The 25,837-nt window shown below is 44.5% G+C and overlaps 1 protein-coding gene across 4 annotated transcripts in view; it reads right to left on the bottom strand.

The window, feature by feature from the left end:
• The window catches only part of TAOK3 (TAO kinase 3), a 77,997-nt gene that overhangs the window by 20,534 nt on the left and 31,626 nt on the right, over window positions 1-25,837 (bottom strand). For 3 of the 4 annotated variants that reach the window (XM_077787154.1, XM_077787153.1, XM_021549939.3), the window contains 12 exons: window positions 23,314-23,403; window positions 22,019-22,229; window positions 19,851-19,922; window positions 18,878-18,979; window positions 18,555-18,600; window positions 17,822-17,918; window positions 15,781-15,894; window positions 13,445-13,536; window positions 11,452-11,545; window positions 10,023-10,104; window positions 7,451-7,618; window positions 4,514-4,720 (listed from right to left, as the gene is read on the bottom strand). In XM_077787154.1, coding sequence (XP_077643280.1) covers window positions 4,514-4,720; window positions 7,451-7,618; window positions 10,023-10,104; window positions 11,452-11,545; window positions 13,445-13,536; window positions 15,781-15,894; window positions 17,822-17,918; window positions 18,555-18,600; window positions 18,878-18,979; window positions 19,851-19,922; window positions 22,019-22,138 — 1,194 coding nt within the window. In that variant the 5' untranslated portion in view covers window positions 22,139-22,229; window positions 23,314-23,403. Of the gene's footprint in view, window positions 1-4,513; window positions 4,721-7,450; window positions 7,619-10,022; window positions 10,105-11,451; window positions 11,547-13,444; window positions 13,537-15,780; window positions 15,895-17,821; window positions 17,919-18,554; window positions 18,601-18,877; window positions 18,980-19,850; window positions 19,923-22,018; window positions 22,230-23,313; window positions 23,404-25,837 lie in introns of those variants that run through there. The other variant, XM_021549941.3, reaches the window with a different exon arrangement.

The following is a 25,837-nucleotide window of genomic DNA, read 5'->3' as shown; positions in this document are numbered from 1 at the left end:
CCACATAAACAGCTTTCAGGTTGATCAAAACAAAGGAGGGGATTTGGCTGGGACATTGCCAGGACAAAACCTTTCTCAAATATCCCCACAGCATTACCTGAGCAGAGCTGGTGGAGTTTCCAGGGGTGCTCCCAGCTGGATCTGAGTGGCTGCTCCTGGTGAACTTCTGAGCACCTCACAGTGAGTTTGTGCCAAACCACGAGCTCAAAATCCAGCACACAGTGGATTTTGCTCCGAGTCCCACCCCAGCTCTAGCACACACTCTCTTTTCATCCTTCTCCTCACTGAATAAAAGCCTTTACCATCCTGCCCAAACCAAAGCTGGGACACCTCCACCTTCTCCTCAGGAGGAACATTCCCTTTCACACTATTTTTTTTTTTTTTTGCTATGCACACCAAATAAAAGCTCCAGAGACAAAGGAGGACTCATTAACTGCAAGGGCTGCCAGTCTCCTACACAAACAGGAAAGGCAATTTCCAAGCCCCACTAAATTCCATGGAATTGCAGCAATTCCCTGCTTTCTAAGAATTTTAAAGAGCAAGGAAAACAACAGAGTGGCACTATTTGTCTTAATACACTGCTTTAAGTGCCTCAGTAATCAACAGGGAGGTTTAAGCTCTCCCCATGCACAAAATTCCCCACAAATGCTGAAATAATTTGGAGCAGCAACAGGAGATGTGCACAGGTTAATTTACAGGATCTGGGAAGTCACTCAAGTTGCAGCAGTATTTTATTATTACAAACATAGGGCGAGAATTTGTGATGATCAACTACAAAGATCCTCTTTTCCATCTTTTTGTTATAAATCAGATCTTAACCACAAGTTTTCCATTTTATTGACATTTTACTGCCCAAGTTTCAGAAAGCACTGATGATTTTAAAACTGGAGCAAGAAACAGCAACAGCCGAGTACTGCAGCTGAAAAAAACCCAATATTGTACTGGCTTTTTGTTTAGATTAAAAGATTACAACACCTTATTATTATAGTTTTGCAGAAATAAAAAATAATAAATTCATTGAGGACAATGAAATAATATTTCTGGGAAGCCACCTGTGCCAACACTGCCATTTACCAGCAGCTGAACTAAACAGATGACAAAACATCTCTGATGCACCAGCTGATGCCTATACTCACTTCATTGTCTTACTCTGGGAGCCAAAAATCTTTATCCTCATTTTTAAGATGAATTAACTGATATTTATCTGACTTTCAAATCTGGTTTATGTGTCTTTGAAGCACAGTGTATTTGGATTTTACTCCCTGCCCCATTTTGTCATTTTTTGGGGCTCTCAGACACAATTGGGTTTGTATCAGAGCTGACACTTACTCCTCAGCTCTCAACCTGTGCAGCTGAACAACTCCTAAAGGGAGATGGATGTGACAATGTGTATCCACAGGTAAGATGACCCTTGCATGGAGTAGCAGAGTTATTTAATTCAGAAACGAGTTCTTACACTGGACATACTGAGATGGACATGGAGGAGCTCACCAACCTGAAAAAGGGCAAGGAAAACTTCCTCATCCAAGCCAGACATCTGAATTTCCTGAAAAGAATATGCTGGTGATTGAGGTGTCCTCCCGAGGGAACAGGGTTTGATCCCAAGGATGGGCTTCCTGCCTGAGTAGCTCACTGATTGCCATTTTTTTTCCTCACAGGAGTTCAGGACACAGCTATAAATTGAATAACACGAAAAGCTCCACATTCAATTATGGCTTGTTATTATTTTCAATATTTTATTCCTGTCTGGTGATTTTTCTTCCAGCCTAACAGTTGTCCTCTGACAGGTGGGAGTCACCTTTGTTCTAAGCACAAGCTGAAAACCATGGAGCTCTGCTGTGCCGTGGAAGGGGTTGTTTTCCACAGAGGATTCATCCCAAGTGCAGCAAACCCCAAGCACCTTGGCTGCCATGAACTAGCATAGCCAGTGACAATTAACCAGATCAGAACAGGTCATTTCACTTACCCCGTGACCACAAAACATTTTTGGAAGTTACAGCCAACTAGCAGCTGTTAAAAAAACAGAAAGAAAATGAGTTGTTTACAAGTGCTTTTACTCCATCAGCCTCTTCCCTAAGCCTCTGCCTCAGGGGAGGTCACAGGAGAGATGCCAGGAGGCTTCTCCCAGCCAGCAGCACTCAGGGATGGGCTGCTCCTGCTTTCCTCCAGGCCACCCCAGCCTGGCTGTCCACAGCAGGCAGCAGCTGCCAGCACTGGGAACTGCAGCAACACCACCACAGACTCCTCCACCTACATTTTCCTTGCATGTGACATTCTGGGGCTGTGGCCCAAAACACCAACAGGCCTCTGACTTTTTAGAGCTTTGAGCCATAGAAAATGTCAGCACTCCGAGCCATTCTGCCTTCTTGGACCCTTTCCACAAGCTGGAGGTTGTTCATTAACACATTTGTGGAACACCACAATTTTATACAACACTTGACTTCACCCATGTCAAAACCATCTCGTATGTGACCCTGTACCCACAAAATGCTGCTTATGTTCATCAATATTTTATTTTTGGCCTTTAAAGGCTGATTAAATATGAAACAAGAGCTTAAATTAAACTTGAACCCCAGGTTATTCCCACTGTATTTGTGAGGGGCTCCAGAGTGATACCCAAAACTCAGCTTCATCCCAGTTTCCAGAAATGCAATTAAAGCACAAAGACAAACTGAAATCTTGGCAGAACTAGGAACTTTACCTTTAAAATAAAGTGGATGTATATGGACATAAACCCCCCTGAAATGTCCAGCTCCAGTTTTAGTCTCTTCACATGTATTAATACACACATGAAGTAGTTTTCCATTTAAAATTGCAAAGTAACAGAGAATAAAAAAATTGGGTATTAAATTAAAACAATACATTTGCAGACTGGAATACGTCCTGCTATGCAGAGTCCAAATCTGCTTTATGAATAACATACAGCAGAAGGGAACATTTTCCAATGGAGAAGGAATCTACTCCAAGGATCAGCAGTCCTAGCCAATCATTAACTGTTTTGGGAAGACCATCAGTGCAGACATGGGCTTTCTGCTCCCAAAATTACCCTAAAACACCTGTGTTAACTGATCTAGAGGTGATTTCTTTTATAATACTTCAGTTACAAGTGTGCAAGATGCCCTGGTTTTTTTTCAAACCAGATAAAAACTTCCATGTGGTGTCCTGTTTGTGCATCCCACACACAAGTCTAGGAGGACTGAATTTACAGCATCAGAAATCCTGTATTTATACCTTACAGGTGTCATATAACCATTATAAAACATAATATTAGTCTTAAAACAAGAAGAAACTCTACTCATTTCACAAATGCCATTTACGTCTGGTGGGAGCAGCTGATGTTTTGATTTTATCAAATGTAACAACTCTGAGCAGCGATTATAAACTATGAATTCTGTGCAAATCAGTCCCTCCAACTTCCACTTTAATGCACGAGTAAATATGGCTATGTAACAATGTGAAATTAAAGCTAACACACGTTCTGAAAGCCTACATAAAATAAGAAAGAGCTCCAATCATAACCACCCAGAACATCCATCAGTGGTGCTGCTCTTCATTCAGGACAGTTCCATGGGCTGGCATTTGGTACCTAACACCTTGTTTTCACCTTTCTGAACAAACTTCTCTAAAGATGCTGAAAAGTGTTTTTAGGAAAGAGGCAAACCCCTAAAACCTTTGCAACTTCTCTGCCAGTATCTTTAAATATGTAAGACCATGTTCTGTTGAAGACAAGATGTTTCAATAGCTCTTAATATTCAATGACACAAACCCTGCACTTCAGGAGGAAAAACTGCTTACAAATATTTAGTTACAACCAAGCCTTACTGTAACCTTACAAACAAGAAATTAATACTTTTCATGCTGCTGTGGTGTTTTAGCTCCTCTGGCAAAAAGCAAATGTATACTTTGAAGTTCCTTGTAAATGAAACCAACACAACCAACCTACATTTTGCTGCCCACTAGCAAATGACACTGCTAAGGCCAAGCCAAAACTATTTTAGTCAGACAAACAGTGGAGATGAGATGTTGGCTTACAGCTAGACAACCTTAGCTTGATATGCAGCTCTAGGAAAAGGAAAGGCATCAGATCACAGCATGCAGCAAAGGAGCAGGAAAGCATCGAGTGGGACTCGACTCCAAACGTACCTCGTGGGAAGGGTCCAAAGTTCTGCACACTTCCACTCCTCACAAGGGAAATCCAAGTGCAGGCAGGTTTAATCACACACTGTGCCTGGCAGAGGGTTAGCTTGGCTGCCAGGACCAAGACAGAGCACAGGACAGGCATTCCCAGGGAAACAAGGATGTCCCAAGCAGAGGGAGAGGTGCACATGCGGGGCTGGGCATGCGGGGAGCCCGGGTGACCCTGCCTAGGCACTGACAGCTCCTTGAGTAGCAACCTCTTTTCATGGACAGAGGTTCTTTAGATGCTCTTAAAGACAAAATCCCCACAGAACTCGACTCTGGCAAGCCCAGCAGCAGCTCCTGCTCTCAGCACAGAGCAGCAGGGCACACGTACCTTCTTGTGAACAACGGAGGAGGTGGAATTAATGGTGCTCTCGTCACTATGCATCATGACCAGCTCAGGGCTGCTCTCATCCAGGACCTCCTGCATGCTGCTCACACTGCTGCTCTGGCTGCCTGTGCTCACAGACATGCTGGGGATGGAATGGTTGCTGCCCAGACTGTCCATCTTCCTACTCAGGTTTGATCCATGCTCACTGTCCTATAAAACAAGGGGCATCAGTTACAGATCCTGCAGGAGATCACCTGCCCAGCACGTGCCTGCAACACCCAGAGTTTGTTTTAAAGGTGACTCTGCAGACTTCAAGGGTCTTTGGGCATTATTTTGCCAACTGCTCATCTCAAAGGGCTGTTTGGGTTCTGGAATGCTCCGTATCAGGCAGGCAGCTTCTGCCTTTTCTCCTGCAATCTGATTACATCAGGTTTCAAGCCAGTTTTTCTCCACATATCCTTAAGTCTGGGCATGGCTCTTGGCTTGATAGGACATATCCAAGAATACTGGATGGCTGGTGGAAGGAGCCCCATAATTAAGAGTAATTATCCAAGTTTGAATTAAAACAATGCTTCAAGTCGGGCTCTGCTATAATACACTTCCTGAATCAGAAAATATGTAAGACAATTAATCCATTTATTATTTGATATATTCTACATGGTGTAGAGGTTTTAACCTCCATGTCCCAAGCAGTCAGCAACTTGATTTTATCAAGCTAGAAACCCCTTGAACCTTGTTTTTACAGCCAAGATAAAGATGAGTGAAGACTTTTAGCAGCTGACTCAGACCAGCCTGCATTATTATAGGGGTTAAAACTTGGATATACATAAATTAAGATTCCTCATATAAGAGGTATTTTTGATTCTACAGACAAATATCAGGAGTTAGCAGCCTTTTTTCTTCTTCCATACCCATAGGCATACAGTAATGCCAGAGTATGCATTTATTCTGGACTGATTTAGAGAATTTATGGAGTCCTTTGTAATTAACTAGTAGCACCAAAGAGGCTCGTAAGGAGCTCACAGTGAGGACAGAGCTCTGAACATCCTTCAACTCCTGGGGTGAAGCAGCCCTGACTCACTAAAATGAGCAGCCTGCTCTCAAACTGCATCCAGTTTGCCCTGACCTCTGAAGGGAGCTTGGGGAGAATTCCATTACAAATCAATTAATGGGGAACTCATTTTGTTGGAGACTGACGGAAAGATAAAATTGAGACTTGACAGATTTGCCTTTGATTGTGTGATTATTTTTTAAGCAATCAGCAGATCATTCAGAGCCTGTGTGAGAGCACTTAAAATCCAGAATAATACTATTTTACAGAGAATATAGGCACAGGGGAATGAAAATATTTTCAGGATGCTTATGTAGAGCTGCAGAAGAAATCACATAATGAAGGCTCTGAGGCTGTGTCACTGATGAATGTTTATGCAGGAAGGACAGAGATGAGATATGTAACCTTAGCCCTGGCTTCCTGACTTCAACTCTCACCTTCCTGGGAGGGCTCTGAGGAAAGCATTAGTAATATTTTGCACGTTAAAGATTGTTAAGGCTCATCTTCCACCTTAGAAAGCCCAGGGTAGAAGGAGGAAGTGCCTGGAGGCATTTCCAGCGGGGCAGGCAGTGCTGGGTCTGCCCTCCCTGCCCAGTTAGTGACACACACGAGCAGTGACACCTCCTGTGCTGGGACAGGGCTCAGGGGTCAGTGCAGAGCATGCTGTGCACATGCAGAGTGTCAGCCCTGCCCTCCCCGCAGGTACAACAGCTCCTCTCCCTGCTCTCTTCAGGAGTGGGGACAGGAGGAACAGAAGCCACACCTTGGAGCCAAACACCACCACGTGTTTCCTGCTGAGCTTGGAAGTGCTCAACAGCCAAGTGGGAAACCATTCCCTGGCACTCTGCTGACAGCCTGCCACATGTGGGGAGAGAAACTGGGAGTTGCAGTGCACAAATCTGACAATCCCCCAGTCCCCAGCTAAGCTCCAGGTCTGGAAGCTGGAGGGGACCTTCAATCACAGCAGTTGCTGCTCTTGCTCCTTTGGGGCATCTTCACAAAGTGCCAGTCCCCTCCTCCTGCAGCTCCACCCGAGACCCACGTGCCCATTTCTTCAACCAGTTTAGCTTTCAAGGAGCATTTGACACCTCCAAACCTCAAACCCAAGCCCCTGAAGATCCTCTGAGCTTAGGCACCTCGCTGTGTGTTATTGCCTCACTCCACTGGAGCAAAGGAACACAGACATCAATTTGTCTGTCACTGTTTTTCATTGAGAAGCAGTCATGGATTTATTTATGCATTGTGCCTGCACCAAGCGATATTAATTTCCATCTAAGCTCATCAATTGAAAAATGACTGGTTTCCTTCTCTCAGCTACAGTTAGGGTCAATTATCATACACTGATTAAGTGGGTTGTTTATTACAAGATTTAAACTGAAGCTGCATTTTAGGTCTTTAACCTTTTTCTTCTTTAATGTTAAAGAATTTAAAAAAAATAAGTCTTACTAATTTGGTGAATTGCTTTTCAGCTCATGAGAGGCCAATTACTTTACAGTAAAGTTATGGTAATTGAAAAAATATTAACATTAATGGAGTTGTTTTGACTGTGCAGATGAGAAAGAAAAGCCTGGGCTGTCAAAGACCCTCCTCCACACAGGCTGGGAGCCACTTCTCACAGAGAATCTCCCTCAGAATGAGTTCCTTCCCTAAGGCTTCCAGAAGAAAGGGCAGCACTGGAAAAAATCCAAAGTTCCACATGTACAGTAATTGGCAGCTTTAACACCGAGCAAGGACTACTCTCACTCATTATCCTCTCCTGTCTCTCTGCTGATCCAGATGATATTCCAACAACATTTCTCACCTAGGCTGTGCCAGCCTAAGGACAGGAACATCTCCCTGGCCCTAAAACCACAGGTAAGAGTGTGAATGGGGGGAGAAACCCCGAGTACCTCCTCCTCCTCCTGGGACTCGTTGAGGGGGCCGTTGCGTGTCTCCTGGAAGAGGATTTTCTTCATTTTGCGGTACTGCAGGTTGTCCAGCTCCCTCACTGCATCCTTGGTCCTCTGGATCAGGTCTAGCAGCACCCTGGGCGGTCGCTCCCGGCGGACAAAATCGTGCTGGGTTCAAGAGGAGATAAAACACCTCACTGCAGACTCGGGTTAAACCAGGGACAGACCCCTGAAGTGACACCTCCCATCCTGCAATTTATCTGTTCCTACTCAATAACTGCTAACACCCTTTCTCAAAGGCTCCAAACACACTGAGCTTGTGCTGGGGTCAGGTTTTCTGAGCTCTCCAGGCTACACAGATGATTTGTCTCTTCCTGAGTGGCTTCACTCAAAACACACAAGGTGACACTTCAAACCTTGGAGGCACAGGAATGAACAAAATGGATCCAGAACAAAGAAGAATCAACCTGCAAAGATTTATCCTGCATCCATCTATTCCAATTCCCACATAAAACCAGCAAGGAGACCACAAAGTTTATTTATACCTAAAGATTTTGTAGCCAGAGTTGAAATCAAATCAGGCTCTTGCCAACTCCTGCACAGGTTTTAAGTGCAGACTTAATAAATTCTTTAATGGTATTCAGGAATATGATTAAAGCCTCTTCTCTGATTTATCAGATACATTCTCCTGCACTGTACAGCTGGCAGTAGATATAAAACTCTCCAGCTTTCCCATTTAACCTTGGCTAAAGCAGACAACCTGAGTGTACACTTGGCAATACTTTAATGGGATCCCTACAGTTGGGTGTGTTGCTTAGTAGTTCCCAAGAGGAATGGCTTTAGGGCACAAACATCTTCTGCATGCTTGTAGAAAAACAGAAAAATAGTGAAAACAGAAAAATTGGCAATGGAAAAAAAAAAAAAGGGGTGAAATAGTGTTGTTCTCTACTGCACATTGCAAATGCCACAAGGGGCTTTTGTAAGAGCCTCCACCTGCAGGGAAATTCTCAGGAGGGTTCCCTCTGCCTGCTCGGCCTCCCAGCTCAGGGGTGAACTCACCCCTGGAGCTGGAGTGAGCAGCTCATGCAGCCCCAGCCCGCCCTAAAACAGGAGCCTTCAACAGGAGAGCTGAAAGGATGAGCTAACCATCTTTTAATGATTTGTAAATAAACAAGGAAAGCATCATGCCACAAGCTGATTTCTCGTTTTTAATTGAATTCAAACTGTTGTGCATTTGAGTTTTGCTCCTGGGGACAGTCAGTCATTTTAGTACCCAATTTTGCTTGTAGTGATGGTGTTTATTTTTGAATCAGAGCTAAAAGTTCTTAACATAATTTCACACAGAAACAAAATGAATCATTTCTGCTCCTCTATGCAGATAACCACCATTTATTTCTCTGTGAACAGTAACAATCTGCAGCTTATTTATGATTAGGAAAAAAGGAACCCATTTTTATCTCATTGTAGATCTTTTTTAGAAAGCAGCAAAGCATTTGGAACCATGATCCTGAACCTAAATCCATTCTATGTGTGCACTCAAATATTAAAATGTGACCACATGAAAAGTGTAGGGCAGACAAAAATGTAAATAAAATATAAAAATAAACCACGAAATATACAGGATATCACACTCAGATCTCAGCTCTAATTGTTTGTACAGACTCCAACCTGAGGTACTCCTGAAATCACATCCTTCAATGAGCTCAGCCTGTTCCTAGAGAGCAGCAAGGCTGCCAATCCCCAGGAATGAATCATTCCAAAACTCACATCTTAAACCTATTAGCTGGTCAGGGTGCAACAAGTAGTACCAGGGAACAAAACACTGATTATTTGCCACAGCACAAACGTACCACAGGAAATAAAAATATATACCAGGTGCCAAAGGGAGCACAAACAGCTCCTTCATCATTTACCTGGAGAGGTCACTGGCACCAGCAGCCAGAGGGAGAGCAGGGCTAATAATCAACTTTAAAGAAAGGAAATACTTAAAAGAAAAGCCAAAGCCTGATGGAAAAGGGGCTGGAGAGGATTTCACATCCCCCTACCTTCTAATGGAAGGCTGCTCCTGAATTTCCCAAAAGCAAAGCCCTTGGAGCTGTGAACAGTTCCTCTATGTCCCAGGTAAACTGAACCCAAATGGCTTAAACTGGAACTGATTCATGATTCACTGACAAAACCTTGGCAAACTCTGCACACACCACTCCCAGGTCCCCCTCCTGCAGGCTCTGGGCAATTAGAGACCTGTAAAAACCCCTTCCAAAATGATCCAGTTATTTCCAAAACGAGTTTAATTAATTGGGTTCAGTATGGAAACCATTAAAGGGATTTAAACAACTTTTGGGTCTGGTGGTTCGATTAGGGGAGGAAAGCCTTGGCCTATCCCCTTAATGCTATTTTTAACTGCTAAGTGTGATGTATGAATGGAGGGAAAAAAACCAAACCAAAACAAAAAAACCCAGAAAAAAACAGAGTGGATTTTTGTAAGGGCAAATATTTGTTCACCATTTTTACAATTATTTTGGTAGACAAACAGATTTCCCCACAGATTTCTGGAAAAGATTTGATAAATTACCCGTAACAAATCTGTTGATGATGGCCTTTCCTGAGGTATTTTCTGTAAGCAGTAATCAACAAATCCCCTAAAGGAGTCTGACCTGCAAAATCAAAAAATGAAAAAAAAAAAAAAGAAAAAAAAAGAAAAAAAAATCTAAATTAAAAAAAGAAGCTCACAATTTGGAATATAATCAAACTTATCAGTGCAAAGCAAAAGAAAAATGTTGACTAATTTGTTCTTAGAACAAGGCAGAGGAAGTCACTGGGTTTTTGCAAATTCCCAGTTGATCTCATAAATTCTTTCCCAGTTAAAGGTTGTTGAAACAACATGGACACACAACTATCCTCAAGCACAAACTGAAAACCAAGTGAGAACTATGTGTACCAGTCACTATTTTTGATTTTACTTCAACTGCTTAAAAACAAGGGACTGTAGCATTATTGGGAACTCCAGAAATGCACTCACTGATCTCAGGGTGGTTACAGAGGGAACCCTGCCTCAATGCTCAGCCCAACACTTGAGGCTTTAATCGAAGTTTTAGCCCAGCTGGAAAGAAGGAAACTGGGTTTTTTTTTGTGCCACTGGACTCAAAAGGAGCAAACAGACTCCAGAGAGCAAACAGGGCACTGCGAACAAGTGCTTGCAGCCCAGAGCACTGATGTGGTGCTGTGTTCATCCACAGCTGTCTCTGCTCTGCCAACCCTGCACAGAACGTGGGGACCACGCTGCAGGCAGCAGAGCAAGCTCCTGGAACCTTGAAAAATGGGCAAAACAGAGAGGATGAAACAAGGAAACTGGAGTGGTATTGACACAATGGTCAGCAGTGGAACAGTTGTGCTGCTCAAATACCCAGCAGAGAAATGGGGGGACTCCACACCTCACCAGGAGCTTTTGCTTCCAGACCCTGCCAAGCATCACCCAACAGCACCATTCCAGTCCTGGGTACAGGGAACCCACAGAATAACCAAGTGTTCTTGTAGCCAAGCTCAGATTCTGAACAAGCCTGCAGCACAGGGAGCATTCACTGCCCACAGAGCTCTGAGGGCTTCTGGAGTCCTCCACTGACAAAAATATCCAATTACCTCCACATTCTCCTCCTTTTCTCCACATTTCAGCTGCACAGCAATGCTAACAACTCTTCTGCCAACAGGGATCTATGGCAGCTGGAAACTTTGCTGATGCTGAGCCATGGCTGGTTTAACACATCTGAGAGTATGTTAATTACTACAGCAGCTACACCTCACAATTAACACCTCCACACTTTTAGATTGTAGAACAGCCAGAGTAACAGAAAGTCAAAATTGGGCTAGCATACACAAGATTTGAGAACACCCACAAATCACTGTACTGCAGCCAACATGTTCATTGTCAGGCTTGAACTGTGCAGTGTCACAGGGCATTTTCAGTGAAATAAACAACAAAAATCAGCTGTTAATGGTTCTCTTACCATTCATTTGATTGTAATCTAGGGGAATCGTTCTGGGCTATGTGATATAAGGCACTCATTGCATTCATGTTGAAAAGTGGAGGCTTCCTTTCAGCTGGAAAGAGAAAAGAACAGAAAAGTGTGATAAGGCTGTCTGGAAAGAAAGGAGAAATGTGTGGAAGTATGAGCAGGTATTACTGCTAAATCAATACTCAGTGCTGTTGTCATCACACTTAAGCCAATTATTTTAATATTCCAAGTTAGACCAGGACACCCATTCAAGGAAAGCTGCTGTTCACTTGGAGAGGGATGACAAAATCCAAAGAGAGCGGGATACAAATTATAAAGATTTGGAGTACATTTTACTTTAACTGCAACATCTCACACCCGATCTGCTGTGGCACAATCAGCTGAAGCTGAGTAAAACTAATCTTAGGCACAGTTCAGGACCAGGACATGCTGTATCAGTCCCTGCAGATCTTTGAGGCACTGCTGGAACATGTGGGTTACAGGAAAAAGTGGCTGCCTGCCTCGTTTGTCACTGCAAGTGGGACAGGTTACCCAACTCACTTGCCAGATGTGCCATGACCTCCTCTCCCTGAAACCCTTCCCAGCCCTTGCAGTCACAGAGCAGCTGCCCAGCAGCCCTGGCCTCTCAGGAGGGCAGAGCTCTCAGTGCTGGGGGAGGCTGGTTCTCCCCAGGGCTGGTGGTGCCAGGGTTTCCCAGCTCTTTCATGTTGAAAAACCACCACTTCTGCTTTTCCTTAATCACTACTGACTGCAGCTGCACGAGGAATTAAGATACCAGCATTCAAAGAAAGCCAAATGCTGCTCAACAAGAGATCTCCTCCCACTGCTGCCTGACCTCGTGCTCAGACAGGGAATCATGCAAAGGCAAAGTTCGATGTTTATGGAAGTTTAATGCTTCTCAAAAGGGGGTATTTTTAAGGAAAGCAAATCATCATCTTTGAGGTTCCTGAGCAAAAAGGTACACAGAAATTCTGGTACCAAGACTGTGTCTACATAGGGTTGCACAGTCTCTCCTGCTGCTGTGATTTACTCCTTGAGAGGCTGTGACACACCTGAACTCCGCACAAACAAAAATCATTGGCCATGCACAACAACAGAAGCCTGAAAATTCCAATTCTGGCATTCTTTATGTCAAAATACAGACTGTGTCAGCATGCTGGCACATGAAATACAGCCATGTTAGTTACTGGTTATCTACACCATCTCAGTTCTGGAGACAGCACTTCTGCACATCCCCCTCTTTGTTATCTCACACATTTCTGCTGATTAAACATTCATCAATGACATTTTCAGTGAACTCACCCACACAATAAGTTATTGGTGTACTGCTGGTAAGTAGAACCCATATCAACACTGATTTTTGAAGATAATCTACTCAGCACATGCAATGTCAATATTCAAACTTGAAACACACGCTTGGAGTCTACTCTGTGTACCTGCCATCACATCCACCTCTGCTCCAGGCTCTGTGGATGTGTATCTTTTGCCCTCTGAAGTGCAAACCCTTTTCTTCTCTTCCCATAAGGAACCTGTCCACGATGATTCATGGCACAAACTTTTCAGCTGGGACTGAAGATTTTTGTTTCAGAAAGCAGGGAAGTAAGAAGAATTGAAAATTAAATGTAGGTCCCTTCTGACACACAATCCTTAGGACACCAGCTCCCTTGCCACAACAGCTGGGACGACTTTCTCAGAGTGCACCTTGGAAAACACAGATGACAAACCCTGGATTCCTCTCACTCAAGAGCAAAATGCTCTGGCTCTCCAGGGAATAACTGAGCACACCAGACTAACATGAAAGCACAGTGCATTAGTGGCTTGCTCTTGATTTGCCAGCAGAAAAAGACTAAACTCAACTGTCAAGGTGCTCCAAGCCAGGCATTTTAAAGGGGAAAACTGATGAGGAGTAAGGATCGTCCCTATTTGCAGGAGTTGCTAACACACTGCAGAGTTAATCCCCCACCTCAGCTGGGTGTTCACTCACCTAACTCGATGCATGTGATCCCAAGAGACCAAACATCCACCTTGCCATCGTACTGCCCCTCGTCCATAGCAAGGATCACCTCTGGTGCCATCCTGCCAAGCACAGAGCAGAGGCTGTGTTAGGGGACACACGGGGACACTCCTGAGCTCCATGACTCTCCAGGGACACTCCAGGGACACCAGCTGAGGTGGCTCCATCCCCCTGAGCAAAGCCACAGACCAGGAGAGACAGCAGGGAGCTGAGGAAGTGCGCTGGAATGGAACAAGCACTGACCAAAGCAGCAACATGTCAGAGGAGGGGGAAAAGCAAAAGGGGAAAGGAGGGAGAAAAAAATGAGCAAAGGGGGGACAGAAAAGAATGGGGAAGGGGACAGAAAAGAATGGGGAAGGGGACAGAAAAGAATGGGGAAGGGGACAGAAAAGAATGGGGAAGGGGACAGAAAAGAATGGGGAAGGGGACAGAAAAGAATGGGGAAGGGGACAGAAAAGAATGGGGAAGGGGACAGAAAAGAATGGGGAAGGGGACAGAAAAGAATGGGGAAGGGGACAGAAAAGAATGGGGAAGGGGACAGAAAAGAATGGGGAAGGGGACAGAAAAGAATGGGGAAGGGGACAGAAAAGAATGGGGAAGGGGGGAGAAAAGAATGGGGAAGGGGGGAGAAAAGAATGGGGAAGGGGGGAGAAAAGAATGGGGAAGGGGGGAGAAAAGAATGGGGAAGGGGGGAGAAAAGAATGGGGAAGGGGGGAGAAAAGAATGGGGAAGGGGGGAGAAAAGAATGGGGAAGGGGGGAGAAAAGAATGGGGAAGGGGGGAGAAAAGAATGGGGAAGGGGACAGAAAAGAATGGGGAAGGGGACAGAAAAGAATGGGGAAGGGGACAGAAAAGAATGGGGAAGGGGACAGAAAAGAATGGGGAAGGGGACAGAAAAGAATGGGGAAGGGGACAGAAAAGAATGGGGAAGGGGACAGAAAAGAATGGGGAAGGGGACAGAAAAGAATGGGGAAGGGGACAGAAAAGAATGGGGAAGGGGACAGAAAAGAATGGGGAAGGGGGGAGAAAAGAATGGGGAAGGGGGGAGAAAAGAATGGGGAAGGGGGGAGAAAAGAATGGGGAAGGGGGGAGAAAAGAATGGGGAAGGGGGGAGAAAAGAATGGGGAAGGGGGGAGAAAAGAATGGGGAAGGGGGGAGAAAAGAATGGGGAAGGGGGGAGAAAAGAATGGGGAAGGGGGGAGAAAAGAATGGGGAAGGGGGGAGAAAAGAATGGGGAAGGGGGGAGAAAAGAATGGGGAAGGGGGGAGAAAAGAATGGGGAAGGGGGGAGAAAAGAATGGGGAAGGGGGGAGAAAAGAATGGGGAAGGGGGGAGAAAAGAATGGGGAAGGGGGGAGAAAAGAATGGGGAAGGGGGGAGAAAAGAATGGGGAAGGGGGGAGAAAAGAATGGGGAAGGGGGGAGAAAAGAATGGGGAAGGGGGGAGAAAAGAATGGGGAAGGGGGGAGAAAAGAATGGGGAAGGGGGGAGAAAAGAATGGGGAAGGGGGGAGAAAAGAATGGGGAAGGGGGGAGAAAAGAATGGGGAAGGGGGGAGAAAAGAATGGGGAAGGGGGGAGAAAAGAATGGGGAAGGGGGGGAGAAGAAAAAGCCCTAGAGGCACCCCTTGCACCCTCCCCCAGGCTTCCCCTTGGCACACCAGGAGCATTTCCAGGAGACAAAAGCAGCCTGTGGGTGCAGCTATGCATGGAACAGGGAAATTTGGAACAGCAGGGGACTTGGTCCAGGATAAGGGGATGAAGTGGGGACAGAGAAGCAGCGGGCCCAGCCTCTTAAATAGTATTCTTCAAAAAAAAAGGCTTCCTGCCAAACGGCCTCATTGCAAGGCTGGGCCATGGTGACCTCCCAGCACTGCCTGGGGCCTCTGCCACAAAATCAGTGGAGCGTGGAGCTGTGCTGGTCCTCAGTGCTGGGAGTGCCAAGGAACTCGGGTGACCCTTCAGCAGTTCCTTCAAAACAGGGCTGAAGTAGCTGTGTGACTTCCAGTCAGACTAACAGGACCCCCTTTCTCCATGAATGTCTCAATCCCATCACCTGTGGCAGCTGTGAGGTATTTTTAAGCCAAGGGCATTGCAGGAATGGAGCCATTTCCAAGCACTGCACAGCCTAAACCTCTCCTTATAGACCCTGAGCAAGGACACACTTCCTGAAGATGAAGATCTGGACACAGGGATGCCAGGAAAACTCCTTGGCCAATGAAGATTTTTATCCAGGTATATTTTATTGTGAAGCACTGGAAAGGGAAGAGAGCAGTTTTACAAAGGACTAAAGCACTGCAGGCTTCACTCACCAGTAAGGCGTTCCCACAAAAGAGTTGGCAGGGGAAACTATAGATGCAGACCCAAAATCAGCGAGTTTCACCTGACCTGGTTCTGTTAGAAGAATATTTCCAGCTTTAATATCCCTTTAACAAAGAAAAAAAAAAGAGGAAAAAAAAAAAAAGTAATTTAGCATGATGCAAACTCTGGTGAGATGCTTTTGTCTGCAATTTGTAATGCTGGGAGAGAGACACAGAGAGGAATTCATGTTTCAGCCCAGAGTAACTTCTATTTCCCCATTCCCTGGACTGCACTGCTTCAGAATCAATACTATGGAATATTTCATCCACAAGTGCTACATCCTGACACTTCTGCTGCAGGACAAGTGCTGAAGCTTGCGTGTGCAAGAATGAACGCCTCAAAAGTACAAGAGACACAGCACAGGCTGTCCCCTTTGCTGTCATCTCCACTGCCACCTTCCTTGTCCAACAGCCAAAGGGATGGAGCACCTCTCCCACAGGGAAAGGCTGAGAGAACTGGAATTGTTTAGCCTGGAAAAAACAAGGCTCCAGGGTGACCTAATTGTGGCTTTCCAGTACCTGAAGGGAGCCTACAAGAAAGATGGAGAGGGATTTATTCCCTATTTACAAGGGATGGAGGAACAGGACACAGGGATTGGCTTCCCACTGACAGAGAGCAGGGTTAGATGGGAAATTAGGAAGGAATCCTTCCCTGCAAGGGTAATGAGGCCTTGGCACAGGGTGCTCAGAGAAGCTGTGGCTGTCCCTGGATCCCTGGAAGTGTCCAGGGCCAGGCTGGACAAGGCTTGGAGCCAGCAGGAATAGTGGAAGGTGTCCCTGCCATGGCACTGGATGAACTTTAAAGTCCCTTCCAAATCAAACCATGCTGTGATTCTATACCACGGCTCAACAGCCACATCAGGTACCAGCAACACATCTGCCAGCCTTGTGCCTGCAATTAACTAATTAAAAAACCAAGAATTCCCTCCTTTTCCACCCCCAGCACCACATCAGGTATCAGCAATACATCTGCCAGCCTTGTGCCTGCAATTAACTAATTAGAAAACCAAGAATTCCCTCCTTTTCCACCCCCAGCGCCACGCGCCATCAGCCGCGCGGGGCACGCAGTACCGCTCCCTCGCCACCAGGTGGCGCCCACGCGCCAGGTCCCAAAATCGGGTCCCCAACCCCAAAATCGCATCCCTAAACCCCAAAATCGCATCCCTAAACCCCAAAATCGCACCCCCAAACCCCAAAATCCTGCCCCTTCTCCCTGAGCCGCGCCGTTCCCGCAGGAAGAGGCAGCAGCCCGGCGCCGCTCCCCGCCCAGCCCGGCTCTCCCTGCTGCCTGTCCTGCTCTGCCGGGGCAGCCACAAAAGCAGGGATGGAGATGTGTCGCTGCTCCTCGGTCCTGGGAGAGCAGATTGAGATTCCCACCTCAGCAGGGAGAAACTGGAATTTTACCCTTTGGATGAAATGCAGGTCACAGAAGCACAGGGTAGATGGGGTTGGAAGGGACCTCTGGAGATCACCAAGTGCAGCCCCACTGGAGCAGGTGACACAGGAACATGACCAGGTGGGTTTGGAATATCTCCAGAGAGGGAAAATCCACACCCTCCCTGGGCAGCTCTTCCAGGGCTCTGCCATCTTCCATGGATTTCTCTTCAGGTATTTTTATCCTTGACTTACACTTCCATCACCTAATTGTGATTCCACCACACCTCTGTGACCCCCTCGCTACCAGAAACCAGGCTTTGCAAAATCAATACAGTTTTACTTAATCACTTTAAATATGAAAAATTATCTAGTCTTAGAAATAGTCTAGCTCAGCGAACTCCAATTTATTTGGCACATTTAGGGTGATACTCTTCTATCAGTGTTTAGTGCAGTATTCCTGAGTAGCCTTTGTTGCCAGGGCCTGCACGGAACAACTGCCAACAAGGCAGAGAATATGTTGGTAGAGTAACTTTTTCCAAAGTTGGCAGAAAAACTTTCTAAGCAGCTTTGAGACTGCAGGGAGCAGCAGATGGAAGGGCAGCAGCTCCAGCCTCACCTGTGGATCCTACAGTGGGAGTGCAGGTAGGCCAGCCCCTGCAAGGCACCGTGGGTGATGGCAGCAATCTCCACTTCTTGGAGCGGTTTCTTGTGAACTACAGGGGGAAAACCAAGAAAATAAAACAAATCAGAAGAAAATAAATGGGATATTTTCCTGAGAAGGTGTTTTTTAAAAAAAGGAATCCCACCAATCTGCTACGAAGAGAAATTAGGGAAGAATTTTTCCTTGTGAGGGCTTTAAGGTCCCTCCCAACCCAAACTGTGATCCTGTGATCTTGGTCCCCGAGGAACATTAATTTTTGTAAACTTTGGCTTTGATTCTCTATTTTGACTTAGATTCCCCTATTTCTTTGCAGGAGCTCTTCCAGTGTCGAGATCACATCAACCTCCTGTTCAAAAACCCATCTCTAATTATTCCTTCACACTGCAAGGCAAGGACAAAGGTGATCTCTGCAGGATTTTATTACGGATATGCCAAAACCAGGCAGCCTAAAAAGGCACAGATTACAGGAACATACCCGTACACTTTTAAACCTTCATTTGACAGAATTAAAATGTGCATGCCAACTATCTGTAGCACTGGGAAAGCCTCAAATTGTTCCTAGGGAATGGAGCAGGACAGACAGAGCACCTGCACCATCTGCAAAACCCCACTCTGTGAGGAAAGAGCCTCCCATCAAACTCAGGCTGGGGCACTGGCAAAAAGAAAATCCAAGATATATCAAACTTACCTTCTAGCAAGTCAGAAGCTGATCCTAAACAGTACTCCATAACCAACTGCAAAAAAAAGAGAACATCATGCCTTCAAGTATCTCTGGAAGCATTTTGAAATTAGGAAACATCTTTACATTCCAGATTTAAATCACATGGTGGCTTTAACACCCTGATTAAGGAAAAAAAAAAAGTCAAGTAGTAGGTTTGGTTGGCTTTCCATCCAAAGATGCAAAATTTGACTTTATTAGTTGTGTTCAGCACAACCCCAAAGGTATTTCAGAGCCTGTGCTGAGGATTTGAGGGCTGCAGTGTCCATTTGCTCCAAGTGCCCCTCACTCACCCACGCCGTGTGCTCCTTCAGGTAACAGCCCTTGTACTCTATGGTGTTGGGGTGCTTCAGCTGTTGGAGAAACTTGACTTCTTTGATGATATCCTGCCATTTCTAATGGAAAAACAAAGCAAAAAGTATAAATACATTTCTCTTCTTAATCTTCTACATCCATTCATGCACCACACACAGTCTGAAAAGTGACCCTAAAACTATTTAACAATATGAAGATAGAAAGTCAGTGTTGCAAAAGCACAGCTGTAAATCAATTTTCTGTCTCCCTCCTGCACCGAGATACCCTCAAGATATATTAAACAACTTGAGGACTGCCAAAATAATTTTTCCTCATTTTAACTGCAACATATTTTACTTAAATGCTGCTGCTTTGCAAATTGAAGTGTTCAGTGGCCTCAAAGTTAGTAAGCCACTACAGAGAGTAGCAGTCAGCTGCTCACCTTCTGTAACACACCACAGAACCACTGACATTTGGGAGAAAAAGCAAGGAAAAATGAGTTTAAACCACCCCTGTTTGCTCTTAACAAACAAACACACCCTGCACATCCACACACCAGTCCAAAGGATCAGTGGGTCCAAGTTCCACACAAAAATAAGAGGAACCATTAACACACAACTGAAATGAGACTGAAATTAGCAGCTCTTTGCAATTTGATAGATCCTCAAGAGTTTTAGAGAGATGTGGCCCAGTGGCCAGTGTGCTCTTAACACACTTCTTAATAACATTATTTCTGAAACAAGCCCCATCCAGCCATTCTGAGTCCCCACTCACTTCCTTCAACTCAACCATTTGTCAAAATTTGCATAAACTCATTTTCTCTGCAAACCTCCACGATTCCCATGGAAGGGAGCAGCAGCTCCTGCATTAAAAGCTGTTCTGTTAGAGTCAAAGCAGAGATCATTCCACTGCTCAGATTTCCACTGGAGCTGCCACAGCTCCTGAATGCACAATTGCCTTTACTCCTCTCACCTCGTTTGTTTGCTTTCCACTGTAGGACATCTTCTTGACTGCCACCACCTCATTAGTGTGGGAATTCGTAGCCTGGAGTAGGGAAAGAGAAACATTGAAAAAAGCAAGAAATAGATTGAAAAAAGCTTCATTTTTTTCCCCTCTCCCCACGGAGTGAGCTGTGCCTGTGTCTTTTTTCTCCTATATCCTTGCAATGTCCTGCACCTCAGAGACATCTTCCTCAGGATGTGATTTACCACACAACTGTTAGGACACTTTCCCCTGATTTTATCTGGCCATATCCACTGTTCCTTCCTCACACTTCGTGCTACTTCTCTATTGATATGTAAAAGGCCCAATATTGCACCTACTGAGAAGCCTCAAAATACAGTTTTATTGGAATTACAGTAGAAACAGTTTTAGATGAATCTTTGGCAAAATGTTTGCTAAATAAATAAATAAAGAGGTGTATCAAAATCTCCATACAACACTGACATTCTTAAATAGTTATTTCAATTTCCAGCTTCAAGAACATGATTCAACCTGGAATTCATCCAAATTGAATGAAGATTATGCAGCCATCAAAATTTTACTTTTCTGCAGCCTGGATGATGCAGGGATGGTAATTAGAGGCTAAAAACTCAGGTTTGGAAAGATCTATCCTTGCCTGGACTGGCACTGCCCTCATTTCTGCTTGTTAAGGGTAAAAAATGTCAAGCTTTTGGTCTTAAAACAGTTGCTGAAATCTCTGTACCTCCAACCATTTCTGGGACAAAAAAATTAGTGACAGTTAAAAGCTTAAACTATAATAGGAGCTAAATGTGGTAAATCCTCCTTTTAAGTAATGTATTAACTAATGACATTTTTTGAGACCTGTGGGGACTTCAAAGAAAACCCGTGTTGAGTGGGACATAGGAATTACTGAAGGGAGGTGACACAGGCTCCTCACAGCTCACACTCCTCAAATGAGGCACAGAAAGCTGAAAATGAGTAACTCTGGGATAAGGCAAAGCCCTTCCCCACCACTTGCCAGCCTGATTCAGCACAGAGAAGATCAAGAGTGGTTTAGTCAGATGTATTTATGCTTTCTTTCTGCCTGTCACATGAATTCCAAGCAGCTCCACCTGACCACGTGTCTGTCCTTCCAGCTGGGATTGATCACTGAAGGACACACTGCCACCTCCCCAGAGCTGTGGGGGAAGCTCTGGCTGCAAGAGCTTGGGATGCTCCTGGCTGAGACAACTGCCAGGGCTGTGTGAGCACACTGGGGAACAGCCATGTGCTGAGGCAGTTTTGGGCCTGTTTGGGATGATACCTTGAGAAATTATATTATTTTTCCTCAAAATACACATGAAATACTTACATGACAAAAAAATTAGGCTCCTCTCCTTACAACAGTTTCACCAACATCTGCACCACTTCATACAACTCCAAACAGTGAATTGGAATGCTTAAAATAACTCATGCTACCTATGGCCAAGCTAGAGGTGTCAGGGATCGTATCTTAATACTTTATTATCTGATATTCAGAAACCCAGTTCAGTGAACCTGATCCTCCTGAGTGGTTGACCATGGTTCCAAAGCAGCTTTAATTGGGCTTTAACTGATTTTTTCAATATTGATTCTATTCCAGTCTCACTAATGCCAACTGGATTAAATTATTTCCAATTCCAGTACTTGGGATTTGGCTTTGTTTGATACCAACTGTAAAAGCACCATTTTTCTCATTTCCAGATTAAATTCTCTTGCCTGTGTCAATGAGTGTCACACATCCTGCCTGCCTGAATTCCCATTCCTACGAAGACTCTCTCTTTACTTTTGCCATAAAGGAATTTGTAGAGATTTCCAAGGAATAGGAATAGGAACTCCAAGTATCTTGAAATTCCAACTAGGCAAATTAATTTTCAGCTGGTTAAATTCAACTTTCAGCATCAAACACCATATACTTGACCTGGATAGTTGGGTGCATTATTAAGACTATATTAAACTGCTACTATAAACACAGCTAGAACATTAAAGAGATGAGGAATGGTTTGGAAACACTTCTTTTTGAGATGTATGTTATCACCAAACTAATGCACACAAAGCACTAAAACCTCAAGGAATGCCTCCTTCTACAAATGTTCAAAAGCCTCTAAAATGTCACTTGTAATTATTCTGCTCTCCAAAAAAGAATGAACTCTACTTACAAAATAAACTGCTCCAAAGCTTCCATGTCCAATTTCATGCAAACCCACGAATATTTCCTCAGGATCATCTTTGTAGAAGAGGTCAGCTATTTCTGGGTCCTTTGGCACCCCTTTGCGCATGTTGAAGCGTGTTAGGAACTGCTTTGTGCTCTCAAGTCCCAGCCAATTCCTTCCTTCATGGACAAAGCCCTTTGCAGACAGCTCTCAGCACCTGCTGGGAAAGTTCATCTTTAATCTGCTTCCCCTGCACGTGGTTCTATTCACACTTCTCTGACAGCAACACGAGAGGAAACACTTCCAGCAGCAATAGGCTTCACCATCGCTTCCTCCCTCCAGCTAATTCTTTTTAATTATTAGTCCTATTTAGATAGAGAGATTAAAATGCATTCAAGATACAACAGCTCTTTATCTCACACAGGAAGCAAGTGCTGCAGTGACACTGAAGTCCACTTGAATTCAAGAGTCCTGTTGCTATGCAAAACATCCTGTGGCAGGAGTTTGTTATTCTTCACACCAGGCTCCCAATGTGTCAGTTTTTAGACTCTCTGTTGTTCCTCCTACTTTCCTGGGCTGTTTGTTTTGTTTCTCTACTCCCAATTGCCAGCTGGTGCTGGTGGAAAAGTCAGCTGCCACAGGAACACTTTGCAGCCATGTAATTGTTATTTCTCATTTATTTATTTACTCAGAGCTGCATGACAGCCAGTGCTACTGGATTGTGATCACTCCCAGCACATGGAATTGCTTTTGAAGAATCCTAAACTCCATCCTATAAGGCCTATCTTTGCCTCCCTAAATCTTTCCTTAGCACAGAGCTGAGCTGCATCTAAATGAAGACTTTCAGTATTTGTCCCCAAAATTTTATTTGTGTGGGAAGGGAAAAAGGAAGAAACATCCTAATATATCAGGAAGTTTTCCATTTCTTAATAAAACATCTTGAAAAATCTGCATTGACTCATTAAGTACTCATATGCAAAGCACTGATGGGGGGCCTTTACTCATATTTTGGCTCCTTTACTGAGGCAACATCTTGTCTGTGCACAACAAACTCCTGCAAACACACACCAGGACCTTCAGCCTGTACCACGATACAAACCAGGGCAACATTTAATGGGAGCCCAGCTGAAATGTAACAACAACCAGATAAATTTGAAACTAAAACACACATAAAAAAGGCTTTAGAAGGTTTTGGACTTCAAGTGCCTTGTGGATGGCAGAATTTTGGCCTGGTGCTGAGACAGCTTCCCTGGCTGAGGGTCAGTGATGGAGCAAGGAGAGGTGCAGGGAGAGGAGCCCACCTGGATTGCTGTGGCACCAACCATGCTCCGTGGCTCACATTCCTTCCAGCAGCATTGTCCCGTGCTCCCAGCCCTCCAGACTCTCCTATTCTGCAAAGAAAAACAAGGAACTGGATTTAGAAACATGATTTTGAAGTTTTACACCTTATTCTAACACACAAAAACACCACACCCAGTAAAGGCCAGTGACTACAGGGGAAGCACAAGAAGAACTGGCTGAGAATGCTAATGGTGTGTCTTTAGGTGAGGATTAGCAATTCCTGTGCTCCAAAGCCTTTGGACTGTACATCACTGGAGGACAGAAAACCAGGAAAAGAGGTTAACTGCCAAGTTCTTTGACTTTTATAATGACTCTTAAGCTTGCTAGGGCACAGTAAGTTCCCTCTCAGACCCTGCTTTTTAGGTCATGTTTAAAAAGGACAAAGTTCAGAAAAAAATCCCCATCCCTGGAAGTGTCCAAGGCCAGGCTGGACAGGGCTTGGAGCCCCCTGGGATGGTGGAAGGTGTCCCTGGCCATGGCGGGGGATGGAACTGGATGGCCTTTAAGGTCCCTTCCACCCCAAACCATTCCATGATTCTGTCAGAAGCTGACATGCCTGTGTCCATTACTTGACTCTCTGAGTTCTACCTGATGATACACAAGATTCCAGGGAAACTCCTGGGCACATCAGTAGGTCAAACACTGCTGAATTCCACCAGGGAGAGTATGAGCAATGAAAAGCTGGAACAGGAGTGCCAGGCAGTGAGCCCCATCAGCTGCAATCAGGTCAAAGTGAGGGACATCCCCCACTGCAGCCACCCACTCCAGGGGTGTGGGGACACCCCCAAAGAGCCACTGCTGTCCCCTGAGGGGAGTGGGACACAGGGAGAGCTCGGAATAGCCTGAACTCGTGGCAATTCTTACCCTGTAGCTACATGCACAGCAGAAACGCTTCCAAGTTAAGCAGAGTGTAATACATTGCCAAAATCTGAATTAATAGGCACCTGATTTAATGACACACTAACTCATGCTCTCCTTTATTAGACAAAAAATAAACAAGCAGAAATCTTCCTGTTAATAGTTAACATTACGAAAAATGTTATTTTTGTTACTTTATCTCACTACAGCCAATAGTATTGAGCTCTTAAAAGGCTATTTGAAGAGCACCAAAAAAAAGGTTCTGCATTGCTTTGCTTTTAAATAAAAAATATCTCAAGTATAAACAAAAGCCAGATGAATGAAATGATTATTCATTTTCAGCTGATTGGCCTCACCCAAAGGTGCTATATTTACTACAGCCCTGCAGACAGGCAAAGAATGCAGCATTTCAGGTCTGGCATTCTTCAGCCAACAGAAAAATCCAGCTGGCTCTAAAAAAATAAAAACAAACTGATGGAGAAAACAGTTTATCCATCTCCAGTCAAATGAACCTCTCTGCCATTAAGAAAGGCTGTGCAGCTCCAGTATTCAAGGTATTTAAAATGGGAGGCTAAATGTCAATACTTAGAGTTAAGCCCTAAGTAATAATGTCATTTTCTAATTAGGGCAGACACGAGTAATGAGGCAAGTAAATCTTCCTGGTAAATCTGCTCAGCAGGGTTATTATTTCCCAGTAATGAATATGAAAAAAAACTTAGGATGGAAAATGTATCAACAGCAACCAGAGTTGTGTTGAATGAACATGATCACCGAGTGAGCTACAGGATCCCTCTGCAGACACCACCACAGCACCAGAGCCACAGTCTGGGTTTTGGACAGTGTGAAACACCACAGATACACATTACACCTCTTTCATTTAGGCTGGCAAGGTCACAGATCCTTAACATCACAACTCTCATCTAGATATGTGGAAACTGAATTAAAATGGTTTAAACCAAGGCAGAACACTGTCAGAGTTGAGTGCCATTAGTAGAAAACATTCAAGGTCAAGGTATGGTCAATTTGAGCAGGTCCTTTTCTCATTACCAAAGAGCTGAATTAATACACCAAGAAATAATTTCTATTAGAAGCCTGATTTCTGCTTTTCATCCTTGTAAAGCAGCATTTGAGACTCTGCATGTCCTGAAGACCTCAAAAGGAAACACCATTAATCACACTGGCAGTGACTTAGAGGAGTGACAAGTAAAACCCTCCAGATTTTGAGGGTTTGGGAGATCAGCATTCTGTTCAGACAGCAGAGTTTCCTCAGTGCTAAGCAACCCTCCCATTTAAAAACAATGAATTAACTATTTTTGCTAGAGGTGTTTGGACAAAGGTTCTCTCCTACCACTTACAACTTCCAGGTGCTGTATTAATAACAACAGAAAACACCTTGACCTGAATATAAAGAACAAAACACAACTAGAAGCACCTTTAAGAAGAGCTAAACTACTGACATCTCCAAATAATCCATGGATCTAAAATTATGTCAGTCAAGGAGATAAACTTGAGAACAGAGTGTGTGTGGCTTGTGAAAACCCAGTTTGAATTGCATCTCACAGCACCCTAGGGCTGTTCCAAATGTGCCCAGAAACTCACAACGTTAATTTTAGTTCCTAACTACAC

Source organism: Lonchura striata, chromosome 18 (genome assembly GCF_046129695.1).
Source record: "Lonchura striata isolate bLonStr1 chromosome 18, bLonStr1.mat, whole genome shotgun sequence".
Lineage (NCBI taxonomy): Eukaryota > Metazoa > Chordata > Aves > Passeriformes > Estrildidae > Lonchura > Lonchura striata.
The sequence above is the reverse complement of the archived record's forward strand: the minus strand, read 5'-3'. Positions and strand labels throughout refer to the sequence as shown.